We start from the raw sequence: 20,235 nt of genomic DNA on the forward strand, positions 1-20,235 counted from the left end.
ATTAGAAATAAACAACATCAGAAATCAAGTAAGGCTTAGGCTACGATCCCTACTTACAAAGTTCAGAAAGCAAAAACTTTACCCACCTGTTCTTTCAGTGATTCCTCTGAGGATTTCAAGGTTTGAAGATAACTAACCACTAACCCAGGTTCTGCAATGATAGAAAGAGTCAAACAAATGCAACTAGAATTTTTTGTTTCTATTGATAAGTAGTAACTACTAAATAACATTAATATGCATCATATAGGTGTTTCAACTACTCAGTTTCAATAAAAATAAATGCAAGCCAAAATATGGGGAAAAACAAATTAAATATACTACTTAAATCACATGAAGATATGAAGTGCTAACCTGGAGATGTGCCTATAGGTATAGCAGGCTCATTTCGAAATGCAGAATGCCATTTCTGAATCTCTGATTTTGCTGCTTCAAGCTCAGTCTGGAAAAAAGTGCCACATTATCGACCAAAGTTGACTTTCCATTCTTAGTATAAGATAATGATGAAAAAGCCATCTTTAATGTATAAAATCAGCATGTATGATCCCAGATTGCATGAATACAGAGACAAAAATAACAACCTCCAAAGAAATATTTTTGAAAGGATGTTTCGGTAACTGCCATGACTCAAGATTACGAATAAAATCTACTTGTTAGTTGTGTAAAGTTTCATTTCTAGCAAAAATTTTGCAACAACAGCAGCAATAACAACAATAAAGATAGAGGCGAGGGACATAATCTCATTTAGATGATATTGAGTAAATTCTACTCAACTCAACAAAGTCTTATTCCAACTATATGAGTCAGCTACACAATCATATTTTCCCATTGAGTAAATTATACAACACATTTTGTTTATGGTAACTAAAATTTACTATATATAGAACTATACAAGCAGTATTTATACACAGGAGCAAGGATATTAAAAAAATAAGAGAACAACCACAAACCACCTAACTCTCAAAACAGAACAAATCTCCTCAGGTACACAAGAAAACCTAGTCGAACTCCAATTCCAAAGGCACCAATAATAACCATTAAGCAATCAACACAACCAAAAGACATCTACCAGCTGTTACCCAATGAGAGCCCTCACCATCCAGGGTATTGAGAGGGGTAGAAAGGATACAAGCCTAACCTTTAGCAATTTTTGCACCAAGTGGCCGCTCCAGTTTCAAACCCACATTGTATGCTTGTCAATCCAAGATTTTACCATTTTCCAAAGAAATGACCCTTACCAGACAGCCACCACCAAATAAAAGAAAGAAAGAAAGAAAAAAGGAAAAAGGAACATGGGTGTGCTTTGTAGTTCCAACTTACCCTTGGAACCCCCTAAGCACACTGCACACCTGCATGAAGCAGTAAATAACTCAAGCCGTAACACCACTTGTGACTCCACTATCTACCAGAACAAGTGCAAAAAGCTTTATCCTAACTAAATAGGGTTGACTACATGATCAAGTTTCAAAATTCCTCTCTATCAAGTGTCATATCCATTATTTAATAGTTGTTTGAACCTACAAATAACTGGTAACTAGCTTGGTACAAGATGTATTACTGACGAAAAAATAACTAGCTCAAAGAAACCCATTTTTTAGATGCTAACAGACCTGACTCCTATTCCCCAAGTCAATATTTTTTTTTATCAATTATTCCCCAAGCCAATATGTTGACATTAAATGAGTTCAGTGACTTCATCATCCATTCAGTGGTTAGAAGGTAGAAGGTTTGTGCCTTTTTGGTCGTATTTCAGATTTTGCAACCCTGCTCCCCATCCATACCAAGACTGTTGGTGTTGATCATCCATTTGACTTATCTATTATCTGATCAATAAAACTTCGTTGTTATTGATCAAGAAAATAGCATGATAATTTCTGGATTTAGACTAATGAATGATTTCCACAAAAAGTTGTCATGTAAAACTATGATATCAACAAGTTATGATGCCTAAAAAATGATAACCAATTGTAACAAAAAAAAACTTAATCAATCAAGTAGTATTCATTCAAAATTTATGTGGGTTCCTGATTGGATAAAGTTGTCCAGGTATCATGCCTTTCCGATATCATAGAAATTGCTCCTTTTATTGATTCCACCAAGGTTTTCACTATGTTCTTGACACGTCCAGGTTAGCTGAATGGAGAAGGCTGTAGTGGGGGCTGTGTCACCAATTACGGCCCTCACATCAGCTTTACATGATAAGTACACTTCCCATGTGCAACATAGCAAGCGACAGTGCTGGTCCTTTCTTAACCGAGATTGATGGGAGACAGAAATTAATTTTTATTTACTTTTTTATAATTTTTTATTTATTTGCTCTACTTCTAATCTTATCTCTTCCTCTTCACTCTCTCTCCCTCTCCTCTTGCTTCCACTCCAGTCACACAACAGTGCCCACCACCTACCAGAGTTCCACATCGTTGTGCTGCCGTTGCAATTCCGGCCACTGCCCACGCCTGACAACAGCAATACCTCAACATAGACACAGTAACGTGTGCTAAGGTAGATGCATCCAGCTGAGCTATGAACTCTTTTTGTTTGCTAATGTAGTGAGGTGAACTTTCCAAGTCACTCCCCTACAATTTGATGGACAGAGGAGCTATTTCTTTTGGACATCAACTCTTTTAAAAGTGTTTTTCTTCCAGAAATCTTACGTTGCAACAGCACTAACCTACCAAGGCTTGTGCCATTCGAAACCTCCCTCTCTCCCCCATCTCCCCCCAAAACACTGCCATCCTTGTAAAGTATTAACAAGAAAAAAGAAGGTTGAAGAGAGAAGGAAGTGGCGGGGGGAGCTAAATCTGTTTCTCCTCATTACATCAATGGGAACAAGGGAACCTGGTTGGGTAGGATCCACCCCCAGGGAATCCGATGGCATTGGTGGTACAGCTTTCAGATACGTCCGATGGCATTGGCCTTTGTGGCGACAAAAGAAAACACGGAAGGGAAGAGGAGGGAACTGAACCTGTTTCTCCTCATTTCTACACTCCCCTTGAGGAGAAACAAGAACGAAAGGCTCACCTTCAAAGAAAGATACATCCATAGAAACATAGTATTTCTTAGAGACGGGATCAAAACACCAATACCCCTTTTGAGAAATGGGGTACCCCAAGAAAATACAAGGAATAGCACGAGGATCCAATTTACCACAAGTTGGAGACATGTTTTAAACAAAACAGTGGCAACTGAATACGCGTATAGGAATAGGAAATAACAAAGCCTTGGGGAACATGAGCTGATGTGGGGTCTTGCACTCTAACCATAGAGATGGAATGCAGTTGATGAGATATATAGCACATAAGACAATCTCAAGCCATAAACGTTTTGGGACATTCATATGAATCAAAAATCCCCGAGCCACTTCAAGAAGATGGTGATTTTTAAAAGTGCAAGGGGCAATGCGCAAAAATACCAAAAAAAATGCTAAAAATAAAAAAAATGTCAAAAAATGCCAACAGTTCAAAAAATACAAAAAAAAAAAACAAATATTAAAATAAATGTTGATAAAAAACTTAAATTTTAAAATAAATCTTTTAAAAAACCTATTATCTAAAATTAAAATACATAAACATAACATGTAAGGCGTAGTCAAATGAAATTTTAAAAATAAAATCAAACATATAAAACATTTTTAAGCATGTAAAACCCACAATCTCTCTTTTTTCCCCAATTGCATTACTTCAAGTAGTTAATTTGATGTAAAACATATTACATTCTTGATTCTATGGGCCGCCTTTGTACAAACAAGTCCATGTTAGGGTCTTAAATTCTTAGTTCTCACACAAAAATAATGATCTTATAATTTTAATTGCCTTTTAAGAAGATATTTTATTAAAAAGAATGAATGAACAACATTAGCAACTATGAGGCATGGTCGGGGCGCCCCCGACCCAACCGCTAGGTTCAAAAAAGCAAAAAAAAACGTAAAATTTTCAAAGGTGCACGCCTGGTCTAAGGCACAAGAGGTGCATCAGGTGCACGCCTAGGTGCACTAGGCATGCACCTTTTGAAAGTGTTGCGCCTGGGACCTGGGTGAGACGCCTACCCTAAAATGCACCTCACCTGTGCAACTAGGTGCGCCAATTAAATCATTGTTTCAGCAACACCATTTTGTTGGGGTGTTCGGGAACATGAACTACAGTGTAGTGATTCACATGAAGCAAAAAACTCCATGAGGTTATTATGAAAATATTCTTTGGCATTATCGAATTAGAAGATTTGAATTTCAATTTAAAATTACGTGAAGATAATCTGCTGGAAATATTTTATAATTTTTGGCACTTCATCTCTAGTTCGCATGCGATACACCCATTTGTATCTAGAGTAATCATCAATAAGTGTAATAAAATACTTGTAGCCAGTCTCAAGGTAAAATAACATGGCCCCAAACATCAAAATGAGAAATATGGAAATGAAATTCAAACTTATTATTTCTTGAAGAAAAATGAGCTCGATGTTTACTCAATTGACAAGTTTTACATATAAACTCTGACACTAATACTAACTTAAACAACTCCGAGAACAAAATTTTTAATGACTCAAAAGATAAATGACCAAGACGATTGTGCCATAAATAGGCCTGACTCTACTACATTGACTCTTGGACTTTGTGACCGCAAAACCAGCCTTATTCTCTAGTATGTAAATCCCATCCACCAGACTTCCCCTACCAATCATCTTCCCCAAGGCCAAATCCAAAATTACACAAAAAGAAGGGAAAAAGGTTATTTGAACAATTTAATGAGTTGGTGATACTACCAACAAACAACAAATTGATAGGTAATTTTGGAACATGCAAAACATTAGAAAGGTGAGCTTAAAGGGAAGGGAAATGATTCCTTGACCAACAATGGTGGAGAATGAGCCATCAACTAGTCTCACCTTATCCCTCCTAGAGAGAAGTTTATAGGATTGAAAATAATTTGACTTACTAGTCATATGGTTTGACGCTCCGAAATCAATTATCCAAGGAGAGTCAGGGAAATGAGAAGATACATGGAAAGTTGTGGCAAAGTTACTTAATGTAGATGCAAATAAAGTTGAGGGAGGAGGTGTAATTTCCATTTGGTGAATTGCCTTACCATACAGCTCCAAATGGTAACGGAAGGAATTAATGATATCCTCCCTAGGATCAGAATTAGAGGGGTCTGTCTGAGTCACAGTAGTAGTGGAGGGCTAAGTCTCCTGCGAGGTCATGTTTGCTACATTGAACTTCCTTAAACCTTGATGTCACGGTTTCTTATTCCAATTTGAACATTGTTTCTTACTCAACTAATGAACCCACTTCGGCTTCCCATTAAGATCCTAACAAGTACCACGAGCGTGCCAAGACCTCTGGCAATGGTTACACCATAGTTTGTCCTTGTCATCCACCCCTTTTTGGAAATCCCCCTTCTTAACGGAATTTCCTCCACTTGTAACAGCATTCCCTTTTGCTGTCAAATCAATCAAATCTCCCCTAGAACTATTCATCAAATTTCTTCTACTTTCCTTTGACTGTACTAGGGCATATACCTCTTAGCAATATGGGAGATCCTTGCTTCCTAGTATATGCACTTCAATGGAGTCATACACAAGATTCAAGCTTAGGAGAAAGGCAAAAACTCAGCTACTGTGAAACAAGACACTTGTAAGTTTTTGCATTTTCATTGCACTTCCAATTCACACTCTGATAATGGTCCAACTCCTTCCAGATGGAAGTGAGGTCAGAGTAGTACACGGATAAACTTATCTCCCCCTGTATACAAGTGGATGATGTTGCCTATGACTAATAAATCTCTACATAGTGACGTAGTTCAGAATAAGTTGATTTTGCTTGTTCCTGGATCTCATAAGTTGTTTCAGCCCACATAAAATTCATTCTCACTTGAAGTTGCATAGACACTAAAAGTCGTGACATTACCATGTTGTTTTCCTAGTTCCACCTGTCATGTTCTGCACTCCTGGAATTAGGTTCTTTAATTTTCCCATTTATATACCCCATGTTTTCTCTTGCAATAATGTAAAATCCGATCCCCTTCAACCATTCCAGTTCCATCCAGTGGTATAACAACCATAGGAAAGGATAAATCTATACCCCCACCCATCCCATTCTGCATTGAGAAAACACTAGATGTGGGCCATGTGGCAGAGTCTTCAATATTCATGATACTTCAAATTACACCTAAACAAGCAAACAACCACAAAAAGAAGGGCAATACAGTCCAACACCACAACAGGTTTATTTCTTTTCCTCAGTCCACACAATTTCTTCCCTTTCACACAATGTACTCCTTCTGAAAATTACAGTACTGCACCAAGGAACTGTGGAACAACCACCTTTTTGAAGAAGGATTTGCACATGAAAATCACTCTTCTCATGTAAAACTAGCATGGACTCACTTGATTAGCCCCACAGCTTGCAAAACAGCATGTGGAGTTCAGCTAATCCAAGCTCATCCTTGACTACAGGACCAAATTACATCTTTTTAACAATTTACACAATCCAAGAACTTTATTGATATAATACAACAGAAGCAAGCTGACTCACAAAAATTATTACAATAGAATTCTTAAAATGTTGCCCCCAGGCCTTGTGCCCCAATAAACAGATCTGACTTCCTATCTGATCCCTTGATAACGTGTCAGCTGGGCTCTTTACTAACCCACATGTTTACCTGAGCACGTTGTTCATCATGGAAGACAACACCCTCGCCTCAATGTAGTTTATAAGGGGCCAGAACATACAGTTTCTTGTGTCCATCCAACCAATGACCCCTTGGCAGTCCCCTTCCACAATCAACACATTCCAACCTGATGAGCAAGCTTTTTTTTGAAGAAGGTGAAGTATTGTATTGCAAAAAGAAAACCAAATATATCAGCCCATGTACAATGAGAACTGCACCAAAAAGGTAATTGAGAAGCACACAACCAAACAGAACCAGATTTCTATTTTTGGCATGATGTTTCTTCCTGAACATAAGAGTGAGAATGCATCTCTAAGAAAAAAACAAATAACATATTACTTTTATTGAATTTAATCAAGACAGATGCTGCATATTTCATCAGATAGGGGTTCCTATGGAGTTGCATTACAAGTTCTACATTGATCAAAGAATTTTTTTTTGATGAAATAATATAATTTATTAATTCAGAAAAGTACAAGGAACTCAAAAGAGGTACGAGCTGTTACCTCTTCAGGGCAGTATTACATCAAATAAAAAACAGAACAAGTCATAAATACAATTACAAAGCAGCCCAAAATAAATGTTCCCTAGTAGCCCCCTGCTTAGCTAATCCATCCGCTAAGGTGTTTGCTGATCTTCCCTCCCAACAAAAGGTAACTGTCATATTTCTTGTAAATCAGTTGACTTTCCTTAATAAATCTTTGTGTCGCCACATGGCTGAATTTGGATCTGTCAGCCATCCCACAACAATTTGAGAGTCTCCTACAACTACCAAATGCTGAACTCCTAATTGTTCTGCAATCTGAATACCTTGTACCGCCACCAAAATATCAGCTCTATTAGAGTCTCCTAATCCCACAGGACCTGAAAACAAGGCTAATATATTGCTCTCCGTATCACTTAGCACCCCTCCTATTCCTGATGAGCCTGGGTTTCCTTGGCTGCTGCTGTCATCAAAATCCAGCTTTACCCATCCTTCAGGCGGAGGGGTCCACACTGCAGAAACCCTGTCCTTCCTTGTATGGCTGCTAACCACCACTAACCAATTTCTCAAAATATCATCAAAGGAAAAAGTATGAAAGAAGTCCATAGTTCTCAGCCAATGAATGGCCCTAATTAAGATCAATCCTCAACAGCCTGAATGCTTCTTTCCTTTTCCTTGAATACTCTTGCATTCCTTTCTTCCCAAATTGTCAACAATGTGGCTGCTCTAATACATCTCCACATCATTTTCCTTTTTTTGTAGGCCACACAAAAAAAGAATGATCGAATAGCTGGCTTAAATCTGTGGACGAATTCCACATGCACCCAAACAAAGAAAAAATCCAACTCCAAATGGCTCTAGAAAAGGAACAAGATACAAATAGATGGGTGCAATCCTCCCCATTAGCCCTGCAAAGTACACACCAGTTAGGGGATAAACACATGAAAGGCCTTTTCTTTTGCAAGCAGTCCAAGGTATTAATCTTTCTATAAAGCACCTCCCAGCAAAAAATAACAATTTTTGGTGGAATAGGTCTAAACCAAATCCCCTTGGTCAAAAAACCCCACCGACTCGGGGAAGAGAAAAGGAACTTAAAAAAAGAAGCGCAAGAGAAGTACCCTTTTGGATTAGGGGACCATAATCTCACATCCAAACTAAGAGGGTCCAAAAAGACACTACCAAGAAGAGACAACAGATCTGAGACACTGTTAAGTTCATAATCCCTCAAACCTCTCCGAAAGTCAAAATCCCAACTTAAGGATGAAGGTGAAATAGGAGATGGAAGAAAATGAGAGATAACTTTTTCCTTGTAAAGGGAAATAGAATAAAGAGACGGGAATTGGTCCTTTAAAGCAGCAGTCCCCACCCAAGTATCTTCCCAAAATAAAACAAGGTTACCAGAATTGACATCATACCTAACAAAGTTGAGAAATTGAAGGAGGATACTTTAGATTGCTTTCCAAGGAGATGCCTACGTTGCTTGTCTTGATACACCCGCATCCCATCCGTTTTCCAGTCTTCCATGTATACTAGCTATCACTTCATGCCACAACCTCTCCCTTTCTCTAGGCCACCTCCACAACCATTTTCCTAATAGGGCTTTATTCTTCAGAGTTAACCTACCTAACCCCAGTCCACCTTCCTCTTTGCTCCTACAAACTATTCTCCAATTAATTAAATGATCTTTCTTTTCCTCCCTTGGCTCCCAAATAAAATTTCTCATTAGCCTCTCCAGCTTCTTAGCCTCCCTATCAGGTACCCTAAAAATGGACAAGAAGTAGACCGGTAGGTTCGCTAGGGTTGCTCTAGATAAAGTCACTCTACCCCCTAAAGACATATAGTTTATTTTCCAAGCCGCTAACCTTTTCTCAATTTTTTCCAAAACTAGAAATCACCTATCTACCTAGTGAAATGGGAAAACATGACAGATTACAAGGATTTACTCAAAACTCAAATGCAATAAAGCAAGAAATAGATAATATTTATTGGAAATATTAATATACTATACATACCTGGAAGGTTGCAAGGGTATCCTTACAATTCTGAAGACTGCATGAGAAAAAAACACCAATAAGCATATAGAATTCAGATAGCAAAAATGAAATTAATAGCCTAGAAGCTACCAAGCAGTTTTAAAAAATAAAATAAAATAAAACAAATAAATATAACTATTACCTTTCTCGAAGAGACAAAATCATTCCCGTGGCAACACCAGGTGCAGTTTCCTCTATTTTTGAGTTTCCCTTCATTAAAAAAAAAAAAAAAAAAGTTTTTCCTAAGTTTGCAAGAATAAATTCCACGCAATCATATCATGAAGCATATTCTGATACTCAGAGTTCTCTCATTTCAGAACAATTGAGTACACATTCTGAGGAAAATACAAGAAGGATTTCCATGGATATAAGAATATCTAGTAAATAGGTCTAATAAACAACTAAAGCAAATAATGATAGAAACAAAACAGAACAAATTTTCATATCAACTGAAACCTAAAAGAAGAAAAAAAAAGTTTGGGCAAGCCTTTTAGATATAGCATGAAAAGACTCATTGAAGATTTGTTTAGGCAACCTAATAGAAACTTTTTTTGAGAAAAAGTGTGAAGTATTGTATTGAAATAACAAAGCATACACATCCACTACAACCAACACAGCCAGAAATTGTGCATCCCAGAACCTGCATTTCAAAAAATACTACTTTATTTACAAAAAAGGGTATCATAAAAAAAGAATTACATGGTTTGTTCCTGAAAAGTCTGTGAGCTGCCACCCAGTAGTATATGCTGCACCAAAGAACTTTTAAGATGTCGTTTTTTTTCTTATAAGTGAACTTTTAAGATGTCTTCTTCCCTCTTTTCTTCTCCTTCAAAGATTATACCATTCCTTTCCCTCCATACAGTACAAACCAGATGTAAAGGCATGATTCCCCACACCACTTTCCTTTATTACTTAGCTAGTAAGATGCCAACTTATTACTGCATCCTCCATAGTTCCAAGGAAACACCACTGAATTCCAAACATGTCCAATACTAAAGGCATGTACTTTTTCCATCCCCTCATCAGAAAAAGTACAATTAGTATTATCTACAATAACAGCCCCTCTTCAGCAAATTGTCAGCCATCATACACTTGTTAAGAATGGCAGTACAAAACAAAAAAGACAACCTTGGTGGGAGCCCCTGTAGATCCTAGCCCAAGGAAAATTGTCCTCACCAAGTCCAATCATTTAGATCTCCCCTGATTAGAGGATTCCACAGTCCATACTCCATTATCATCAATGATGAGTCAGAATATCAGACACCATTGCCTCCTATTTTGAGCTATTTCAAACAGAGAAATGTAGAGCTCCTGTAAAGCATCTTTCCCACACAAAGGGTCCAACCAAAATCTAACCTCAGTTCCTTCACCAATTTCATATTTAATACCATTCAAGAAATCCTGTTTTGCTTGCCAGATTCCTTTCCATAAGGCACAACCTAATAGAAACTATTATTGCAGAGACTAAAGATGCCTAAACAACAAAAGAACCTAGATACAACTAATAACAGCCATGGAATTCATTTACTGTAAACAATCTTAACCAAATATTAACTCCACTACTGCTGAGCTGGTCTTACACTATCGGTCCCAAGCCCCAACAAACGAGGGTTGTGTCAGGTTGGCAACAAACAGAGAACTTCTGCCATACCATTATCTATATGAACCTTGACCAATATAGATCCCCTTGATCACCCAAAAGGAAAAAACCAACCTTGACAAATATATCAGAAAAAACAATGGCAAAAGAGACTCATTTTCCTTGTAGTGATATACAATGTGATCTATTATCTATATATGAACAAGAGGACCACTAGGCACCCTTGGCTGGGTGTCTCGCCTGAATGCTTTGACTTATAGCAACAAGGCACCCATCTAGGCAACTAGGCACCCGCCTAGGTGATAAGGTGCTCACCTAGGTGACAAAAAGACAAAGCAAATGCCTTATTATAAAACATTCAAATATAAATATATATATACACATTTATACTTTGCTTTAAAGTTTTACTATTGAAATTTAGAAGATCCAAGGGCTTAGAGAAGAGAAAAAAGAGAGAATAGAAATTAAAAAAATTATCCATCAAAAATTAGCTTTTATTTTATGAAATTCCAATTGCCTAAGTGACTAGGCAGTAGGGGAAGAGAAACAATAAGATTTTCCAAGGGAAAGAAAAATCAGCTCCTGAAATTATTGAAGGGACCACGATCAAGGCAGTACATCGGCCGAAAACTCTTGAATTGTTCAAGGATGTCTCTACAGATGATTTGATTAGAGGCTGGAATATTTTAGCAAGATCTTCTACTTCATCGCCTACCATACAAGAAGTTTGGTCCCCTCCTTTGCAGTGTCATGTCAAACTGAACTTTGATGGCAGCTCTATTGGGACCCCCGGACCTTCTAGAATAGGGGGTGTGTTTAGAGATGCGGAAGGAAAAATCCTAGCTCGCTGAAGTTTTGGCACTCCTCCAAGGGCTCAGATGGGCCAAGCAATTGGGTTTCCAACGGTTGGAAGTGGAGGGGGATTCAAAATTAGTAGTAGGATGGCTGCAATCAAACAGTTTGGGAACATGGTCCCTTAGACAACAGGTAAGGGAATTATTGAGCCTCACAAGGGAGCTGGATGCAAAAGTGTATTGGTCTAGGAGGTCAGAAAATGCTTTAGCTGACTACCTAGCAAAACAGGGGATGAATCGGGAGTTTTTGCTTTGTGCAATGTTGTAAGATTTTTATTATTCAGGGGTCACCTTTTACTTTGGAAGTGACAGTTGTTTCTTATGGTTTTATCTAATGAAAGTTACCATTTCCTATCAAAAAAAAAAAAAAAAAACAAGTGACTAGGCAGTAGGCACCCCATTGTTGCCCTCCTATATGCTTTGAGGACCATGTGTGAGCACTATGGTGAGGCTACGTACGGGAGTCTCCTTGAAAGACAAAGGAAGACCGTATGCAAGAGGTAGGCTAGAGGTCAGGGCAAATGTGAATGATAAGATGATATTTAATTACGAGATGGACCCCTATTTATAGGGAGAGATCCCGAGGTCACGAAAGGAGCCAAAAGCATTTGATTCCCTCTAGGAATGGAAATATTGGATTCGCTGTCAGTTGTCAGGGAACAACGCCAAGGTTTCACCACGTGTCTTACAAGTTTCAAGATATCTCCAGGATGAACTTTCCTTTCGTCCGAGGATTCTCATAATCCGCGTATGCTATTTCCTTTTGTGACCCATTTAACCGACATGGCACGAGTGAGGCCATCATTTAGTAAGCACGCCTTTACTAGGCCCATGGGTCATCCTGTCACACGCGTAATTCGTGTAACTAATATTTATTCCCGATCTACAGTGATTCTATGTTCGTCACGGTTCTACAATGGCTTTGAACTCATCGCAACTCTACGCATGTCTAAAACTCATCGCAAATTTGTGTGTGTCTAAGGTTCATCACAAATTTGTGCGTGTCTAAAGTTCATCGCAACCCATTTCGAGTACGAGTTTGTCGTTGTCATGCGATGAGTTATAAACTTATCGCAGACGTCTGATGAGATATGAACTCATCACAAGCGTTAGTGTGGTATTAATTCGGTATCCTCTGTACTCTGACGGTCTGAGCGACCACTATATACTTACACCATGAAGGGGGGCAAATCTAGTAAAATAAACTGTAGTCAGTATTTAAAAACTCTAGCCATAGTATATGCTCAAATTGCTATAATTAAGCAGGTGATCAATCAATCTTAGTGGCCATAAGATGGCGTGATCATGATGGTGTTTGTATTTCACTCTTCCAAAGAAACTATTTAATTCAATGCCTGTGCAAAGATCAAATAGGAATTGGAATATGAGCATTCAATCTCCATAGGAGTCCTCTTGAAATTTAGTAGTTTATTACTTGGTCTATAAATAAGATGTTTGTCGGTCACCTCTAAGGGAACATACTAGAGGTTGGTATTTGCATAAGAAATTGAGTATTAGTTCTAAGAGCTTATTCATTTCTAGTTCTCTATCCTTTTCGTTTATTATTATGTTCTATGCATGTCAGCATGTGCTCTTTGGAAGCTAAGTAGCACTTTTTCTCTGCCATGTATGAAGAATATTTGGAACTCTTTATTGATCAAAAAGATCACCCAAACTCTTTGTCTAAAGGTGCCAATTGCCACTATAGATGCTTCCAAAAGTCCACATTAGGCTTTTACAAGATTGTTTATGGGTTGCTCCCACTGAATAGTAAAATAAGATCAGCTAACATCAAAGGCAGTTCTTAAATGTCACACGCCAAAGCTACTATTTTTTTTTTGAAGAGTAATGCGAAATTTCATTAATTGAAATAAAGAAATACAATCCAAGAGGTGACAAGATGGCACCTCACCATACAAAACACAACAAATCTAAACTAAAAAACAAAAACTGATCCAAAGCTACTACCTAATACTTTGTGTGCTTATTTTAAACATAATAAAGAGTCATAGTTGAAATTTAAAGCTTCACCAACATTTGATGTCAGATACCTCATTAAAGATATAGCATCCTTTTGACCAATGCTAGAAACTAGAAAGCTCTGCTTGGGAATGGTATTTATAACCTTAACAGGAGAAAACTAGGATCTGGTCACGATATTGTAATATTCTTTAAATTTGACTTTATCTCGAGGTAACCAAGGTCATCAACTACAAATCCAATTGATTTCCAATCCTTCAGCAACCAGGCATGTGGTCAGTGCTAGTACTCTCTAGACCTTCAAAACAATGATGTTTTGAAAGAAAATAAAATTTTCAATTGAGCAAATCCTGATGTCCATAAGGAATGTGAAGCATCAAAAAATGCCCTGACAAGAATGGTAAGTTACTGAATAATCCAGCCCCATCCCAGACAATCAGACTGTTCCACCCAAACAGACATAGGATGCTTATCTTTTCAGAGCACCTATTAATTATATCTATTGAGAGAGTGAGATACCTAGCCATTATACAAGGCAAAAAGAAAATTGCTAGTCATCCAAGCAATAATCCAGAAAACATTAAGACCTTGACACCTCCATAATTTGATGACTTCCATGAGTTCAAAATTCAAATTTGCAGGAATGGTAGTAAATCACCATCAAGTCTAAGGAATATTTAAACTGTATCTCTTCAGCAATCCTTGGAAAGTAATATTTACATCAACACCATTGATTTAATGCTAACCTCTGCACCACCTAAAAAGAATAGCCCCAAATCCCCAAATCCCAATTCCTTGTGAAGTTGAACCTCTCTTTCAACCACCAATTTTATATCCACCTTCTTATTATAGATTCATCCAAAGGAACTTCAACTAGAAGGGTGATAATTTCATCCTCTTCTTGCTCCAGCAATGCCTCAACCCCATTTCCCCAATCATCATTGAGTTCAGGATTCTCAAAGGATGGTTGTTCTGAATTTTCTGATCCAGTTGTCGCTTTCAACATTATATGTTACCCTCATGGTTCAAAATGTTTTAATCAACAAAAACATCAACAGATGGGATCTATCATGAGCTTGACTAAAATGAAGCTCACTTCTCCAAAAATTAGTTTTTGCTCCTATCTCACCTCATCCCCCAAATGCTGGCATCTGTGATTACAGGACATAAAAATTCCCCTCTCTAGCAACATATTAGCATAGCAAATCAGATGAATGGGAGAAAAATAACGGAAAACACTACAGAAAATTTTCCAAGGATGACAGAGGTTAGCTCTTAGACAATTTTTACAATTTATTAGAACCTATGCCAAATGTCCTGTTCTAAAAATGTTATATCATTCTTTCTTGCAAGGATTGCATTGCCCATGGTGGCCCTGTTAGGCACAAGTTCGAGGCTGCACAATACACTATAAAACGGCAACAACAGTTAAATACATGCAAGTGACCACTCGGTAACTTTAGTTGGAAGTAAACTCTAAACAGCCGGATTTCACCCAACTCGGACTCTAAAGAATTCCTTCCTTTTTAACTTTATTTTGGTAAGTATGAACTGAAATTGCAGACTAGACCTCTCTGCTTTGGGCACCAGAAAAGAATGCAAAGCAAACCCTTAGTTGGAAGGAATGCTCTTACTAACGACCAGTCACTTCTCCCACCAGACCAAACTCCACTGGTTTTTACCATTAACTAGAAAGCATTGCAGCCATAAGTTCTGCAGTACCGATCTCGTGCCGCCAAGTGCTTCCCTTTCAGGAAGATCTTTAAAACACGCCCCTTTAAGTAAAGCCTATATAGATATTACGACATTGACATTCCAATACCGTATAATTAATTAGAAAGGAAACTGCAACCCAGAGCATCACAAAAACCACTAAGTAATTGCAATTTGAGGCGCATTGACATGTCAAAATTAAATGAAACTCACAAGAAGGCAAAAAATTGCAACTTCTAAACAACCTAGCAGTACCTTCTTAGAGCCGAAAAAGTCGTCATCGTCATCGTCGAGATCTCCAAAACTTCTTTTGTTACCTAAATTCCACGAATGTAGCGTGAAGTGAAAACAATAAAGATTTCATATCCAGATCATATGAAACATCCAAACCCAACAAAAAAAATGAGAAGAACAAACTTGAACGTCTGGTGCTGTGAGCTCCAGGATAGTCACCACCGAAATCATCCTCCTGGATTTCAGGTCAATAAGTTAAACGAATAGTCATAAAAAAAAATAAAACCCTAAGTCGATTAACATATATATTGACGGAAAGAGTAGAGATGGAGAAATGGAACTGAAGTTCTTACGTCATCGATATGGGAATGAGAAGCCATGACACCGGCGAAAAAAAAAACCCTAGTCCCCGCTTGCTTGGATTTGCAATGCAGTTTCCAACAAATACAGAGAGATAGGCGGGGACGGAGAAACACGTGATGTTATAACTTGGGAGAAAAAGCGCCAAATTGGTTTACAATTTTATTCCTGGTTCCATTGTGAGAAGTTGAGAACCCAGAAAAACAAAGCAGACGGACCGGACGCCCGTTGGGCGTTAGGACTACAACCCCTGCTGACGGCGATGCCCGTGAGCAGTGATGATTTTAGGGCATACCCGGTACACGTGCCGCATGAAACGCGAAATTGGAATTGCCAAAGCAGATGCCAGCAACACGTTCTTGACCGTCACGAGACTGTCGTGTGATAGATATTCATATTCTTGAATGTGCTTTCACCATGGTTATCTAATCGTCGTTGATCGGACGGTCGGACTGTTCGGTCAAAAAAACGTTTAGGCAATCGGTTCCGTTTAATCCTTAAATCGTTTCTATACTAAAAACAATGGTTTTAAAAAACGACCGAGAAATGGAATCGTTCTAACCATTTGTTTCTGGGTTGACAGTTTGACCATCCGATTTGAATGGATGGCCCAATCTGACAATAAATGTTTTAAAAAAATAATTAAAATAAAAAATGGCTAAAATCGCTGAATGGATTGGTAGGTCGATGGTTTAACCATTTGAGTCAATGGATTATTGACCGATTCAACATTTTTTACCAGGAACCAGATTTGGGGTAAAATGAAACCAATTACTTTGACAATTCCTAGGTTGAATAGTTTGGTCATCCAAGTCAGTGGCGGTTCGAAAACCATGCCAAAAACTATTGACTTCTTTAGTGATCCACTAACCCAATGATTGAACCATTTTCCTATTCAACTTGGACAATGGTTTTTGTTCACTTATTATTTTAATTATTGTTTTTATGTTTTTAAATTGCAGCAGGTCATCCATTTTAAATGGATGGCCAAACCGTTGACATGAAAACTAGTGATCAAAGCAGATCCGGTCTGAGTCGGCTTTTAAAAAATTGGCTTTGAATTGTTTAGAATCATTAACAACCCATTTCAAAGGTTTAAACAATGTCAAATTTGCCCTTTAATGTTTAAAACGCCAAACATTCACTTATGCTCATCTCTCAAGAGGTATCTAAGGTATGTTTGTTTGTTGAGAAAGGGATGAGAAAAGGAAATATTCCTAAATGATTCTCCCTTTCCCATGTTTGTTTGTTGTTATACACTGTTTTGGGATGAGAAACGAGAGGGATGCGAGACCCCAAGATGAAGTGAGCAGGATCGCACCAAAGCAATGCGACCCCGATGGGAAAAGAACAAACTAAGAAAATTTGTTGGCCTTTGTCAGAGCAAGAAATTGATAGTTTCCTCTCTCTTCAAAGTAGCAGTCCAACGGTCGTATCTCTAGCAACTTCTCCAACCATCTCTCTGAAAGGTAACACAAGATCCATGAATATCTCTCTTCTCTCTCTAGTGACCCTGTTCTACCATTTTTTATTGTTTTTTCAGTCCATGATTCCTTCTTCCCCAACCCCATATTTTCCCCCTTAGTGGTTGGAAGCTCAACCATTTTCTTCATTGTCTCCAACAAAGGTTTTGCCAAAATGAAACCCCACTCCCCACGAGCATGCATCCATGTCCAGATCTGACATTTTAACCACATTTGTGTGGATCACTGAGAGTGTGATGTTTGAAACTTCGAATCCAATAGGTTTTCTTTCTTTCATTACTCACTCTTTTTCTCTCTCATTTTTCTAAGAAGTGAAGTGTTGGAGAATGAAATTGGTTTCACTGATTTACTTTTTTTTTTTTTAGTTTCAGCCTTGACGATAGATTTATAGAGAATCCTGGAAGATTCTCCCTCTCACCCAATTTAGGATACAAACAGAGCCACTTTTCCTCCTAGGTGAAGAAGCTTCCACTTCCGCTCTGGCTCTGGATGACGCTACTTTTGTGTAAAGTAAGAAAACTTTGATGATTGTAGTTTTCCTCTTTTTCATTTTCTTTTCGAAAACAAAATTCATAAATTCATTTGAGTGTTTTGATAACATGGGCTGCATCTTAACCATGGGGTTATTCTGATTCCAAACAAATGTGGTATGTATAAGACAACAGATGACATGCAACCTAAGCTTTTGCTTTCTCTATGAAGGACTCCCCTTTCCATTTCTCCCCTTCACTGTATGACTTACCGTTAACCACCCATACTCCTCTTTATCTCTAAGAAAATGGCCTCTGGTAGTTCTAAGAATGGCTCTCACTCACCCTCGAGTGGAAGCTTTTCCAAGTAAAACTGTTCCTGGTCATCTCCAGTCAAAATCCTGATTCAATCATCTCCTCATAGCAAGTATATGAGATTAGATTGCCGATCACCAAACTGTGACCTTCATTGGTATTACATTAAGTGGAGGCAGGATGGGACTCATTGGTATTGTTTAGGTGATATTATTATGAATTAAATTAAAACAAAAAAACAATTCACACACTTTTGTTCAAAGTGAAGCTTTTACCAAGCTACTTCACGAGTTATCTTCCCCTCCCCCTTACACATTTGAACTTTGCAAGAAGATAATTGACCAAAAAAAAATGGAAAATATAAAAAGAAATAACTTCTGCTATGCATGTGAATAATATTCATTGGACAAATTTTACATGAGATTTTTGTGGAATGTATACTAATACCAGTGACAATGACAATTGAACTCATGTCCGCTTTGTTTCTTTTATTTTTTGAAACACACAGATATATCCTCATTTATCAAAAAAACACACATATATCCTCACAAAGTCTAAATCCTTTTAATCATAGTGATCTTTCTGGATGGTAACAATATAGAACTATTTTGGTGCCTATCTCAAGGGAAACAAAACCGAATATTTAAAATGTTATTGTTTTAAACACAGAGGTATATCCTTCACAATGTCTAAGTCCTTGCTATATTTGTGCACCACATATATTTATTACAATAAATGATCAAATCCAATTGATTTAAGTACTGGAAATCACCATTTTGTTAAATCACACCATTTAATTAAAAGTTAAAAAAAAAAAAAACTTTGTGGTGGATGGGGTATAGACACCTTACCTTGGCAAAAGTTAGAAGTTTGAGTTCTCATTAAACCAGTCCAAGCATGCATCAGCCATCAATATGACATCTATTTTTATTGACATTTCATGAGATGTGACTTGTGAGCTTATTTTATTATCTGGAGGCTACCCATGCAGCGCCTTACATGTATTAGACAGCAAATGACATTCCAAACAATTTGTAGTTGAGTTTCTTCTGAACACTTGTACAAGTCTATATGAGATAACTATATACTTGCAACCTGAAATCAAAATTCATATGTAATAAAACCAAGACAATCTTACCATAGAAAAGTCAATAAATCTCTTGGTGTTTTGTCTAAATTCTCAAGAATTCCTCTAAATCGATGGCACAAACAAAATTGCTCCCTGTTGAGTTCTGATAAAGTAGTCCTAAATCGATGGCACAATTTGTAGTTGAGTTTCTTTCAATTTATCAAATAGTCCTAAATTGTGGCTAAAAACCAATGAAACTTCTCAACATTCTTAATGAAACTCTCTATATTAGCTAGTATATGAAAACTATGTGTTTCAAGGATCTTTGAGTTCTTGTTGTATAACCCCAAATTTAAGATTTGTAAATCTACATTTATTCCAAATTTAATACTAAAAAAAGTTGAAATAAAAAATTAAGAGAATAATACACTTACACTTATTCATGTTTGATGGTTGCTCTTTTTTTTTTTCTTTTCTTTGACTACTTTTTCAACATGCAAAATATATAGGCATTCTGCAATGAATGCCCCAATTTATTTATTTATTTATTTTCCATAAATAAATGGAGCAAAATTTGCTACGATTACAATCACATTTTCAATGTTGCAATAATATGTGGATTACATTGATAGGGAGCCATCAATGAATTGGGATTTAGAACAGAGGGATTTAATATGGACAAAAAGAAATAGATTGTTATATCCATTTGAGAATGGGGAAAGTAGCCTTTGCAAGGATATGCAAGATTAGTTGTAAGATAAGACAACTACATGATACAATGAAGTACACGGTAAAAGAACAAGTTGCACACTTCCTATACATACTGTCACACAATCTTAGGAATAGAACAATTGACTTTCATTTCAGTCGGTTTGGTGAAATTGTGAGCCATCATTTCAACAACGTATTGAATGCATTGTTGAACTTGGAGGATAGGTATTCGATGATTTATTGATGAATGTGTGACTTTTTGGACG

General features: G+C 37.4%; 1 protein-coding gene across 1 annotated transcript in view; it reads right to left on the reverse strand.

Moving 5' to 3' along the window:
- The window catches only part of FIP37 (FKBP12 interacting protein 37), a 33,237-nt gene extending 16,921 nt beyond the window's left edge, over window positions 1-16,316 (reverse strand). The window contains exons 1-7 of the mRNA XM_088985708.1: window positions 15,914-16,316; window positions 15,744-15,795; window positions 15,582-15,643; window positions 9,322-9,389; window positions 9,159-9,195; window positions 352-439; window positions 87-151 (exon numbers count right to left, since the gene is read on the reverse strand). Coding sequence (XP_088841834.1) covers window positions 87-151; window positions 352-439; window positions 9,159-9,195; window positions 9,322-9,389; window positions 15,582-15,643; window positions 15,744-15,795; window positions 15,914-15,940 — 399 coding nt within the window. The 5' untranslated portion in view covers window positions 15,941-16,316. The remainder of the gene's footprint in view (window positions 1-86; window positions 152-351; window positions 440-9,158; window positions 9,196-9,321; window positions 9,390-15,581; window positions 15,644-15,743; window positions 15,796-15,913) is intronic.
- Between the last annotated feature and the right edge of the window lie 3,919 nt (window positions 16,317-20,235).

Source organism: Nelumbo lutea, chromosome 4 (assembly GCF_056320005.1).
Source record: "Nelumbo lutea isolate HS-2025 chromosome 4, American lotus-T2T, whole genome shotgun sequence".
In the NCBI taxonomy this organism is placed as follows: Eukaryota; Viridiplantae; Streptophyta; class Magnoliopsida; order Proteales; family Nelumbonaceae; genus Nelumbo; species Nelumbo lutea.